This window comes from Copadichromis virginalis, linkage group LG12, assembly GCF_057382275.1.
Source record: "Copadichromis virginalis isolate Kocher_CV1m ecotype Utaka linkage group LG12, C_Virginalis_male_GT1.1, whole genome shotgun sequence".
NCBI classification, from domain to species: domain Eukaryota; kingdom Metazoa; phylum Chordata; class Actinopteri; order Cichliformes; family Cichlidae; genus Copadichromis; species Copadichromis virginalis.
In genome coordinates this window covers 36,962,928-36,976,104 of record NC_140629.1, presented here as the reverse complement: position 1 = coordinate 36,976,104, position 13,177 = coordinate 36,962,928, and the positions used below count along the sequence as shown (strand labels likewise).

General features: G+C 41.4%; 1 protein-coding gene across 1 annotated transcript in view; it reads left to right on the top strand.

Moving 5' to 3' along the window:
• Positions 1 to 1,407: 1,407 nt before the first annotated feature.
• fras1 (Fraser extracellular matrix complex subunit 1) overlaps positions 1,408 to 13,177 on the top strand; it is a 299,016-nt gene continuing 287,246 nt past the window's right edge. The window contains exons 1-2 of the mRNA XM_085476387.1: positions 1,408 to 1,962; positions 9,749 to 9,780. Coding sequence (XP_085332513.1) covers positions 1,896 to 1,962; positions 9,749 to 9,780 — 99 coding nt within the window. The 5' untranslated portion in view covers positions 1,408 to 1,895. The remainder of the gene's footprint in view (positions 1,963 to 9,748; positions 9,781 to 13,177) is intronic.

The window sequence follows — 13,177 nt, the reverse complement described above, 5'->3', positions numbered from 1 at the left end:
GCTCCCTGCTAGTATCTTGCACCCTGCTGTAATGTGCTGGATTGTCTCAGGGGCATCTTGCCTGATGTGGTAGACCCCAGCCTCCATGGATTTTTGTGCTCAGAGCTTGTTCCTGTGCTACCATGATTAGTGCCTCTGTGCTGTCTTTCAGTCCAGCTTTGTCCAGCCACTGGTTGGATTTCTCGATATCAACCACTCCTTCTATCTGCCACTGGTACATACCGTGCACAGGCCTGTTCTTTAATGATGGTTCCTCTCCTTGGTTCTCTTCTGTCTCAGGTTTCTGCTGCCTGAGGTGGTCCTAAGCACACTATCAGGCGTGGCCATCTTCATGATGTATTCATGGATCTTTATTGTTTCATCCTGGATACTGGTTATAACACTCACTAGTCCACAGCCTTCTCCCTTCCACTTAGTGTACAGTCTCAGGGTGCTGGATTTCAAGCTGACAGTGTCTCTCAGCTCTCATATTATTTTTACAATTAAATCATTTAATGATATCTGAAGTCAAGCTGTTTAGAATTACAGCACATACTCAGACACATCAGACCCTAATCTGGGCCTCGTTTGGGCTACTTATGGCACTTTTGGCGTTGCCAGATGTGGACCACATCGGTTATAGGAAGGTTTTTTCATGTGGACCAAATGCTATAACACACCTGACATTTGGGCAATGTAACGCGGACCTAACAATGACAAACGTGGACTACAAATATTGCTGTCAGGAATTAGATTAAAGGAATAACGCTGAGAATTCAATATTTCCTTACTGGTAATTATCTTGAGAGTCCAAGAAATTCCCTCGGAGGATCCTGACCCCTGGTTTGAAAATCACTGCCTTTTAATTTCAATAATCTCAAGTCATTTAAAGGTAACACAGAGTTCAGCATCTATAAACCCGCAAGTTTTTTAGATTGAACGCACATAATAGGATAAGAGCATAATGAGGTTATTCATGGAAGATTATTCGAGACTGAGAAAACTTAGGGCATCAAAACAGAAACTATTTTAAGATCACTCCAAACACGAGTTCCCGTAAAAGAGTATTGGCGCCGGGGAATTATAATGACCACAGAGGTGTAAAAGTGAGTTCAGACAGCCTACAGCTCCACTTTTCTTTAATGTATTTATTTTTATTCTCTGTAAACGTCCGATTTCCAGCTGAAAATGGGATTAAAAGGATGAATCCCTCAGCTGATCCTAGATCACCAAATTCCCCTCCAGAAAACTAATTCTCTCCCTCATGTTTTAATCCCCAGGGAGCACAGTCCCCATCATGTGAGATTATATCTGCGAGGTGGGTGGTGGAAGCGGGGGTGGAGAGGTGGGACGTCCTCTTTGACAGAGGGGGAGAGGACGAACAAGAAGGAAAAGAAGGAGGAGAGGGAGTGGGGTGGGCTCCGGGAGGACAAGTAGACCGGTCCACCGCAAGAAGTGACTTCAAACACGCGCGAGGCTCGCTGCAGGAGCGCTCAAACTCCGGCCGCCAGTCGTCGTCATGCGCCTCGGCTTTTAAAAGCGTCCCGGCTTCTGCTGCTGCAGCTGAAGAGGGAACAACTTGCTGTCGGTGACTCTTTTTTCTTAACAGAGTTTTGTGTCCAGCCGGTAGAGCTCTGAGCACGCGAACAGGAAGGAGGTGGATAACCCACTTCTCCAGGTTTCGGCATTGCGCCGCATTCCAGTCCGGCGCGCAGCGCTCAGGAGTCGGACCCGGTGCGCTCCGTCTCCCCGCTCCTTCTGAAGACTCCCGGATCTTTTCTGTTTGTGTTCAAAGCACCAATAATGCACAGAGAGACCCGCTTTCATTTAAGATAGATACAGTCGAACACAAACACACACATCCCGTTTTTTTCTTCTGACTGGATTTGGATTAAATCCTCTTTTTTTGTACGATCATGTGTGGATGGTGGATATTTGTTGGCGCTCTGGCTGGGATCCTCACCGTCCCCCGTGGGATTCACGGTTGGTATTTCTAGTCTCTTTTCACCAAGCCACTTGTCCTCCTGTCCTGCTTGTTACGTAGCCAGGTCAGGGGTTATTAGGGACCACCATGCACGCGATCCACCGACTCTAAATCGGATCGGATTTAGTTCAACCTCAGCTACTTTGTCCAGCACCGAGTGAAGAATTGTTCCAGTACGCGCAGAGAAATCTTGTGGAGGTGTGAAAGTTGCGGGCAGAGCGATCGATCACCGTTTCCATTAGGAACACTTTCAGCTTAAAATGAATGCAATTTAGGCTATAATTGCTCAGGACCCACAATCGCAGGTGGAGGACCTTGAGCCAGAGCAGGGTGTTGTTACCCAAGGATAAGAGTTCCCATCCCAACTTCAGGGTTGACAGATTTTCCCAGAAGAGAAAAGTCAGCTGGTGAATTTCAAATGAGCTCTTTCATATGACACAAACACTCGTTTGATAGGATTTCTGAATGAGCACACTCCACCAGGGTTGAGCTGTGCAGTCAATAATGCTCTCCGAGTGGACCTGGAAATGTCTGATTCAGGGAGAGCGGCTCGAATATTCACTAAAACGTGCTCTTTGATTATGTTTCAGTAACTAAAAGCATTTGTTAGGCGAGTTAAAACTGAAAAGACAAAAAGAAAATCTGTTTTAACTGAGCTGCTGGAGTTATTTAACAGAATTTCAGACTTTAATTGTAGAGAAACAAATACTCTTAACTGAAACACAGACATAGAGTAACCTCATATAACCTTAACAGTAATTAAAAAAAATCTGTCTTTAACCCAAACTTCAAAGTCAATTTGAGAAAGTGAAACTCAAAGAAAGGACCAGACTTAAATACACTCTTAAACTCCCGATTTTAGGCGGGCATAGTTAAGCAAAACAATCTTCTGTTTGGATAATAGTTCTGCAGGTACCCAGAGTCACATTCAACAGACTGCAAATGAATCTGAATTAAAAAGCAACACATGAACTTGTTGTAGTTTTTCATATTCATATCTAAACACCTTTTCTTTTTAAATCCAGTCTTTCTCACGGCCTCTGTGTTGTATAAATATTCATAACTCTGCATCAGATCTAAAATAGCTGCCCATGCACGGCTACGATATTCCCATTAGAGGAGTTATAATGCACAGGACTGTCAAGAGCAGAATCTAAAGCAGGTCTGTGCAAGTGCTGCTGCTTAACTGACCCATTCATAGTTTCTCTGTACTCCTCCTGTCAGACCGAGGCATGGTTAATGTTGTAGCCTGATATCTGCCAGGTGAAAACCTCCTCTGCCTGCATGTAACAGCAGCAGCAGCAGCAGCACCATATGCCTACCAAAGTCATTAGCATCCTCTCTCTTATTCTTGGCATGCGTTCATTCTGCTTGGCAGGACTTGCTTCAGTCAGATTCAAACTTTTATGAAGCAAGGTACCCCTTCGCTTCTTTCTGCGCTTAAAAGAGAGCATGCTGGCATCGGCGAGCAGAGCAAAACGGTTATAAATGTTCAAATGTGATCAACAGTGAGTGCTGCAGGATGGACTGAATGCCGAGCTGAGAACGGCGTTTTCTGGACAAATGTTTGGAGTCATGATGAGATTAGTGCTTTTCAATTAAGATTCCTTTGTAGAGCTTTGAGTGTGGCTCTGAGCATCTGCAGAATTATTATCTGTTACCGAATCAGATTAGAGTCGCACTCATCCAGGCAGTTATTGTTGAATATGCAAGCTTTCCAGCTCAGGGTCTATGTAAATTAAACACTTTGAAGTTTGACTGCACTTTCATCTGATAAAACATTGATTTGGTTGTTTGCAGGCTTAAGTTTGGGTTAATCATAGGAGTTAAATGATTAGAACAACAGTACAAATGATTATATTTCAACACAAAGCATTTCTGGGTTATTGTAGCGAAAAGATGCGCTGATCATTTCATTTTGTGGCACATTTCTTTCAGAGGTGATGATGAACTGTGTCAACATGTGATATCAAAGGAAAATATGAAGCTGTGGTAAAACGTGTGCAAATCTAGTCCTTGTTTTTTGTTAGTAATCTTATTTTCAGCCTGTACTGTCAAAGTCTACACGTATTTAGGCCGTGATTGTCCTGAGCTGATCAGACATTTAAGGCTTCACTGCCAGCAAACACCGTTTAATACCTTAAGATCCTGTTCACAAAGAATCATCTTGTGAAAATGGACAATGAAATCTAAATTTGAACAACATTTCCTATTTCAGATTTCCATAATCCTCCATTATCTTCCACCGAACAAAGTTCTTTCCTCCCTCAAATTTGAGGGAGGGATGAAAGTCCAAACAAGGATACAGGCATTGTTGCTGTTTCAAGTGGTTTTAGAACCCGATGATGATGAAGACAATACATGTTTGGGGGTTTTTTGGTCTCAGCAGACACATTTGTGCTTAATCCAGACTTCCTGTTGCTCTCACACCTCGGTTATGACACTGGCAAGTATCTTGTGTGGGTCAGATGTGGGCCAAGTTTAGGAGCTGCCCTCGTTTCATTACCTGATATGTGGCCTATAAAAGCTGAACCTGACTCTGAGGTGCAGCAGTGAGACTAACCAGATGTTATTTATTGCTAGGAGGTTAATGTTTTAAAAAGTTTTGCTTAAATTCCTGAAATAAGGTCTGTGATTAACACAGATTATAAACAGATTTTTTACCATCATTTAGCCGTCATGCGGCATCTTTTCTTGGCATTACTGAGTTCAAAAAGGCTAATAAAGGTTGCACTTATTTATGAGACTATCATGCTGAAATGTGCAAGTATCATAAATCAATACTTTCCTTTCTAGATGGCTTTCCCTCAGCCTCCATCACTACAGTGATTGGAGTCATTTTTTGTCCAGGATGTATCCTTTAACTTGCACTTTCAACAATCCATCTACAGAAATGAGAAACATCCTGTGTCAGAGAGAAGCTGAAATGCTGCTTCGTGGATATGTTATTTCTAGGATGGACTTTTGTAGTTCTTTATTAACAGCTCAGTGAAAAAAGCCTTCAGCTGATCAAAAATGCTGCAGTAAGAGTTCAGAGACCATATATGAAGATCATATTTCTCTCATATTAGCTTCTATTTATTGGCTCCCTATTAAACCCAGAATTAACAGAAGGTGTTACAGTGTTTTGTTTTATGCACCTCAGTCGTGAGGGAGACACCACTGCTGTGCTGTGGCAGTAGAATGGGAGGCAGAGCCTTCAGCTGTCAGGCTCCGATTTCATGGAGCTCCCAGTTTGGATTCGGCAGACAGACACCGTCTCTACTTTTAAGATTCAATTTCAAGCTTTCGTTTCAGATAAAAACGACGATGTGACATTGAACCACCCCTTAGTTATGCTGCTGTAGGCTCAGACTGTTGGGGTACTTCCCATGATGCACTGAGCACTTCTCTCTGATGCGTTTATATCCAACTGTTGCATGTCACCAACTTTTGCCCGCTCTTTCCCATATTTTCATCTTTTCTGTCTTCCCTTTGCCCTCATCCCTCAATATGTCACGAAAGATGACGTCTCCTTCTTAACTCTCATTCAGCTGGGGAGCGTTTCCTGTTAAAAGGGAGTTCTTCCTTACCGCCATTGCCAAATATCCTCATAGAAGATAAGCTGATCCAGGGGTGGGTAATTAATTTTCCCAAGGGGCCACATGAGAAAGTTTAACTGTTGTAGGGGACCAGACCAGTAAGCTCTCTTTATAACTGGTAAGATATGATTTTAAATTATCTAATGGGAATACGAAACAGGTAAAGCACCAATGATTTATCACTACTTAAACAACTTTCACAAAAATAGTTGTGAACAAAATGTGCACATTTTGACAAAATTTCAAAGACTTTTAACTTTATACAAAGTGCTGCTTGTAGTTTGATTGCACCTGCAGTTTTTCAGCTCGTCTTTTACGTCTCTGACCCCAGTGAGAGAAATCTAGTCTGTTTTAGGCTTGAATGTGCATTAAAGTCGGTTCAACGTTTGAGCTGATAACAGACAGCTGATCGTCACTGAGAGAGGATCTCTCTCTGGATTTGTTAAACTGCATCACTGAGAATGTTTGTTCACATATAAAGGGAGATCCTTGTCTCCTTGTCTGTGGAATGTTTTCCTCTTTGAAAGAGGAAGAAAAAATCCAGTGGTGATGCTGACTTGAAGCGCTCTGTCAGTGGCGAATTAAGCTGTCTGTAATGGTTCATTCTTAGCACTGACTCACACTACACCTGATGTATGACACAATGCAAAAAAACTCATTTCAGTTCAGATTTCATTTCACTCACTTTTTCTTTTGCCTTCAAAAGTCAGAAATGTTTTCCCCGCCAGATTTGGACAGCCTTCGTTTGTAACATCTGTCAGTTTGTCCCATTTCAGCCTCTGTTGTAGTTTCATTCATTCATCGCTTTGCTGCCAGCTGCTCCATAATCTCAAACTCTTTCTGTAGTCCAGGAGTAAAGATGAGAAACTGAGGAGAAAAAGTTAAACTCGTCTGCTTTGTTTTCAACTGAATGTCCTTGATCAGTCTTGTTAGGGTTCACCTGGAACGGGGCACATTTTCGACTGCCTCCTTTTTTCTCATTTGGCTTGAACAAGTGCATTAATTAACAGCAGTACACAAAGGACTCTTTGATGAGCTCGCCATCGGAGAACGGCTTTTTTTTGTAATTCTGTGTTTAATCACAAAGCTAGTCTCGACTGCTGTCACTCTGTAAAGAGTTCCTGTTGATTTTGCAGCAAAGGTTCAGATGTCTGTTCCTGCTCAGCAAAAGTCAGTTTCCTTCTTTTTCTCAATTGAAATGTCTTTTTTTAGTATGAGCTGACATCTTTCAAGGCTAGCAAACACAAAACCCTTATAAACCTTTGTTGCAACACATTTACACTGAAGCTGCCTTCAAAATAAAAGCAAAAAAACCTGTATTGTCATTTCCAGTAAAATCACTAGTTTATCAAATAGAGTTTGTTAGTTGAAATGTGAAAAACAGCAGCTGATGCATGAAGTGTGCTTATTTGTATTTGAATCCTAATTTTCCATCTACCTCACGTGGGCTGGTCAGGTGGGCGTGGCCATATTGTTCCCACTTCTTTCATAGAGGATCTGATCTGTGGAATTTTCCCTCTAAAATATAAAGGGCCATGAGACGCTTGTGTAAATAAAATTCATTAAAAAACAGTCAAAGAGCAAACTTTTGTTCCCATCATAGATGATTTTAACAATAATCTAAAAGGCTGTATGTTTAAAACACAAGTGAGACCAAAAATAAGGATTTCCATGTACTTTGGGAGCAGGGAAAGTTGTGCCAGAAATCCCTGTGTGCACTTGATATGAATACAATCCATCTTTTAAAAAACCTGCAAACTAGATGATATTAAACCCATGCTCAGATAAAATGACACTCTCTCTCAAAGACACCAACATTTAATCTGTTAATTAATGCCTGAGATTCAAAGAGTGTTGATAATTGTTTACAATCTGAACTGTTAGTTGGATTTTTCTTTAGCAGGCAGAACTGAAAAGTAAACCTCTCCACTGTGTCTTCCCCGAACTGATTAAACCACCAGATTATATTTTACACAGCACTCTTTCTCCCATACAGTGTGATAAAGAGACTATAGCATGGTGCAGCAGCATAAACACACTCGCTCTCGGGCATCCTTTATGAGGGCATAACTGTAACTGTATTCTTGTTTTCCCATCTCGACCATTATGGTAAATGTTTACCTCTTGCTGTACTTTCCCCTGAGGCAGCTTAGATTTCCCAGGTCTGGTGTCGTGAGGCTCGGAGCCCCGGCTGGGCCGAGGCGCGTGCTGCCTGTGCATCTATCTGTTTGTGTTTTTGTTAAACATTTAGCTCTCAGACGGAGCAAAGATAATCAGTGGCACCCTGCAGTTTCAGTCTAAAGGTTGCATGTTTCACATTTATTAAAGGAATTTTTTAACGGCAGCTGTTTCCAGCTGAACCGTGAATACAAATGTCGGTAAACGCTTAGTTTAATGAGACAGAAAAAAGCAAAGAAGATGCATTACTGGATTCTGATTGGCTTGCAGCACAATCGAAGTGAGAAAGGTTATAGCTGGTGTAAAGGTACTGCAGATAAAAGCAGTGTGGATGAATAGAGGTTCTTTAGATACTCGGCTGTTTTCACATAATGTCATAGTTCTGGACCCGTGTCCAATCAGTTAATCATTCTCCCCAGTGTAAATACTCCCCTGGTTCCTCTACTCAGGTTCCAGTTTTCAACCTCGCAAGCAATTTCTAGTCTTTCCAGGCTTTTTTAGTCTCAAGGATTGTTTTCTGTCATAGACTGGGCATTTCTCACATTTCTCTCGCTTACTCACAGACCGACCTCGACCAGAAATATTAAACTTACACATACCTGCTGTTTCCACGTGCCAATTTAAAAACATTCGACACATTATTCATCAGTCAGACGATGGCCTTTTCACCCTGATTTTATTAGTGCAAAGATTTTACGGTTTATTTTTTAAGTCTGTCTGTATTCTGGTCTTAGATATGAAGAAGGCCAAAGGCCACTTTTGGTTGCTTTAAGGCAGGGTTGTCAAACATAAGGCCTGGGGCCCAGAAATGCTTTGGCAAAGACTAATCTGGCCCATTCGATAGCTTTGGAATATGTGGACGGGATAGATTTGGGATTTTTAACTATGTTTTAATAAGTTTTACAGCTTTTTCTCCTGATTAAGACTTTTTCTGCTGCCGTTCACAAAAGTAATTAAGTGACAGATAAATAATTAAATGACAGAAAAGTTCCTGTCTTGGGTCCAGATTGAAAAAGACAACAACTATTTCCTCTTTTTTATTTACTACAACATTTCTTCAACATGTAGAAAAACTGAAACTTCTTTTTCTTATATTAAGACATCTCATTAATTTTAAATGTGTAGTTTTACTTCTTTACAGTGACAGAAAGGAGCGTTTCACTAGTCTCGCCCATTCAAGATTAAATTGAGCTGCATGTGGCCCATGAAATAAAAAGAGTTTTACACCCCTGCTTTAGGGAATTATAAAATTTTCCATTTTTGGTGGGAAATTTTAAGCGACTCAGCTGGTCTAATAACATAATAGATGTATAAAATATGAAAATAATAGTCATTATAACAGTCATTTCATTGTTCTGTTCATAATAATCAGTGGAATAGATTTTTTTAAAATCTAGAACGTTAATGCGATGAATAAAAACTCGAGTGTGGTCTCTACTGATACGGCTGCTTGGCGATCCACACATGAGATTATGTCTTTAAACATGCTGATTAGCCATAAGTATCAAACCACTCACAGGGCAGGTGAATAACATTGATTACCTGATTACAGTGTAATAGGAACCCAACCTGTCAGCCTCAGCTACCCCCTCTCATTTCTGCAGTGTATCATAGTTATTAGGAGTTCAATAAATCCCAGCTCTGTTTACATGTTTCCAAACCTTTTTAGAAGCATAACTACAGCAAAGTGGTGCATTGCTGTGTAACTGTTTGGTCAAAACTGTATGTTAGTCAATTACAAACATGAAACTTTAATATTTATAAGCTTGTTTTTGTATTATTATCCCACTGGGCTCGAGTCTCTGTGTTGCAGACATGTCCTGATCTCTTTCAGAGCTTGTCATCGCACTAAGAACTTTATAAACCTGCATCTTAACAGGGGAACTGATTGATTATCCTTCATACAGCTCGTTTGCTGTTTAACCATCTGCAGGATCCTCTCACAGGTATGATTCAGACTGAACTCTGATACTAATGGTGTGTTTTTTTCTGTATCTCTCCCTCTCTTCCTTCTATGTCACCCCAGGAGCTTGTATCTATGAAGGAGCGCTGCATGCGGTAGGTACACCAACTCCTTTTGTACTCTCCTACCTCTTGCCTAGCACCGCTTTAAATCTCCGTCCCTACTGTTCACAGAATCTGTTGTGTTTATATGGCTTAATGGGTCTTAGCTCGTGCATTATTCACTGGAGACTTGAGCAGGTTGGTGTGACTGACGTTTGAAGCTCTTACCTGTGTGTGTGTATTCGAGGATAGGCGGTAAGAGGTATTATCGGTAGGAGTTGCTGCGCATCCTCTGTTGTTTGAGAAGTAGCTAAGAAGATGTGTCTCATCAATAATGCATAGAAGATCCTGGCTTTGTGTTTGATAATGGCGATGAAAGAGCGCGATGCAGGGTCACTAGCAAAGATGAGCTGCTGTCTCCTGCTGTGCTGCCAATTGAAGGTTAGGCTGTTCTAAAAAAAAAGTTTAAAAGAAGTTTATGATGAGCTTTGCTCTTGTGGTTCTGCTGGGTATTGGCTAACATCCAGCGCTTCGCTCTGAGGTGTGCTTCTGCTTTATATTCTTTAAACCCGGCTGCTGGTTACTCATATCTTTGCTTGAGAGTTATTTTAATGTTTAAAGTTGTCGTGTTTGGCTAGAGGCATCGGCAGATGAGGAGTGGTTTTGTTCCTCTGTGCAGGCAGCCGGGGGTTGCCCACAGATGTAATTTATATGATTATAAACTCAGACCAGCCTATTAACTTTTCCCCTTACACCACACGGGTGCACTCTTCTGATTTCAGTCTGTCTGCTTTATTCTGGGACCAGGTATTGATGAGTTCTTCACACTGAGACGCAGTGGGAAAAGTGGGTGATGTTGGGTGATGACTTTTGCAAGAGAGAACCATGGCGGTAAATCTAATAGACTCCAAAGAGCCAATCAACAGCTAAATTCTGAAACATATGGGCCAATCATGTTGCTTTACTAGCAACGAGGTTGTTGTACCTGTGTGGCAGCAGAGGTATCTGCTCATTATGATAGTAGAGATGTAAGTAAGTGTATGATGTTTGTTGGATAGCCATAGCCATAATGTGCATTTGTGTAATCCCATGAGCAGAAATGTTGATTGTTTACTTTTTCAGTCCCAGTAAGCACTTGGAATGGAAGCTGTGGCTCTCACCCCGATATGATAGATAGAGATTTAGTCTGGTTAATTCCAGATAACTGCAAACCTTTGTCAAGTTGCTGAGCTGCAGGAGTTGCTTCTGGTTTGGCAAGTTAGTGCTCGAACTGGTGTTGGTTAAGATCAGGGTTCTTGCAGGTTCGTTCTTGGGCTTCCGCACCATATTTCATGTTAAAAAGGATGAGGACAAACATAAAGTGGACATACGTTGCAGTTTTTAAAGCTTATTTCAGTCAGAATCATGAAAAATAAAGTTTCTTTTTTATCTGTATGGCTCTATTCTGGGACCTCCGTGACCTTTCTTGAACGTAAACGCAAAGCCCAGCGAGGGCAGAGCAGCAACAAGATTAGCATTACTGAACAGAGTAAGCATCAATAACAACAAACACTGCAGTGATTAAATCTGATAAAGAATAAATGATGATCTGGGCTGGAGGTGGGTTGCAAAGCAGCTTGCAGATACTCAGCAAGAGGCTTTGGCTATCAGCTAATGTGGACTGGCACTAAAATCAGCACTAACACTGTCCACATTAGCTTTAGGAGTTCCCTTCATGGGGGTTAGACGGTGGAATACATTTGACTGTATCTTCTATGTCATAATATATATGTAGAGATAGTGGGTGGAGTCAAAAGACCATTTTTTGATCTGACTACATTTCGCTAATGCTTTTTCAAATGTTTAATGTCGTTATCTTTCTTTGTTTAATGTCTGTCTTTCAGCTGTCTGTTGAATGCAGCTGCATAAAAACAATTATCATGAAATGTGCACAGTGAAAATACACATATTAAGCCAAAACAGGTGTAACAGGCCAACAAGGGCCAAACCATTAAAACAGGAATCACTCAACAGGCTGGCAAAGGACGGCCAGCACCTGAGGCAGGGGTGGTCATAATGCTTTGCCTCATCAGAATACACTTTTCTTTGAAGATTTTATATATTTAATAAAAACCCTGATTTGTTTTTTTCCTGTGAGTTACACGATTTTAACCTTGGCTGAAAGAGCCGCGAGTCTTTAAAGAAATTTGTCAGCCAGGTTTAAGTGAAGACTTCTGAGGGTCTACATGATGTTTCTAATGTGTTTCCTTCCCGAGGCTTCTTAAAGAAAGAAAAGCTGACCTGTTAAAGTCATTCATTATTAGCACAGCTTGCACTTTGAAACGATTCAGCCTTAACATATCTTTTTCTCCTTTTAGCAGTTGAACCTGAGGAAAAACAAAAGAAAAGAAGGAAATTTGCTGCTGTGCACTTTGTGTCTTGCAGCAAATGGTAAACTCTCTTAAAAAGCCTTAAACAAGGGTCTCAGCAGTAGAGTTGCGGTTCCCAGGTAGACTAATGATGAGCTCCTGCTTCTTTCCTGCTGTGTCATCAGTGTAATTACAGCAAAGCTCAGAGCAGCAAGCTGTAACATACCTGCAATCCTGTAAATGCACACAAACACATCCTGTCCCCTGTGTTACTTTTCCCTCCGCTTTGAAGGAGGGGAATGTTTGCAGCAGGGCCGTAAAGACAGGGATGGCTCAGTTAGTGTTTTAGGAGGGAAAAGGGGGGAGGAGGAGTGAGGGTGGAACAGAGGGGGAAAAAGATGAGGGCAGAGAGACGGGAGGGACGTCCCAGCATGTTCTAACGCAGCTGGGAAAAGGCCCTCCTGGAGTTCAAAGTAAGTGGCGGCCCCTCAACACCTGGAGTGGGGGGCCCATAGATACAAATGTGCAAAAGAAACACGCGGATTAAAGTGCAGGTCTCGGTAAAAGCCTGCAGGGCCTTCTGTGTGTTTGGTTCTGTGGTGAAAATAATCACAAGTCCTCGGTGTGCTCTTTCTTCTTTTTCCAGACTTTAATTTCTTTATTTGATTTGGTTTAGCGATCGGCTTGATTTATGCCAATAATAACTCTGTCAGTGCCTGAACAAAGATCATTCTGATCACTCGTCACAACTAAATTTAAAAAGACATAGAGGCGTGATTATAAATATAAATAAATATGAGCTGACAGGCATTTTAAACCACAGACCTATTTCATATCAGGTCAGTGAGCCAGTTTTCCCATATCTTTCTCAGCGACTTCCTGCAGCTATTTTCAACGCTTTAGCGATTTCATGGTTAAAGTCATACGTTTGACATATGTTTGACAAACACAGCAGTTTTATTTTTTACAACTTGTGCTCACACGTTTCATTTACCCTCTCTGGCCTGCTCAAATACACAAGGTTTTACTCACGCTGTGTGGTTTGATTGATCAGTCAAACATGAGTTAATGTTTTTCCTACGTACGAGCATTTTTTATACATT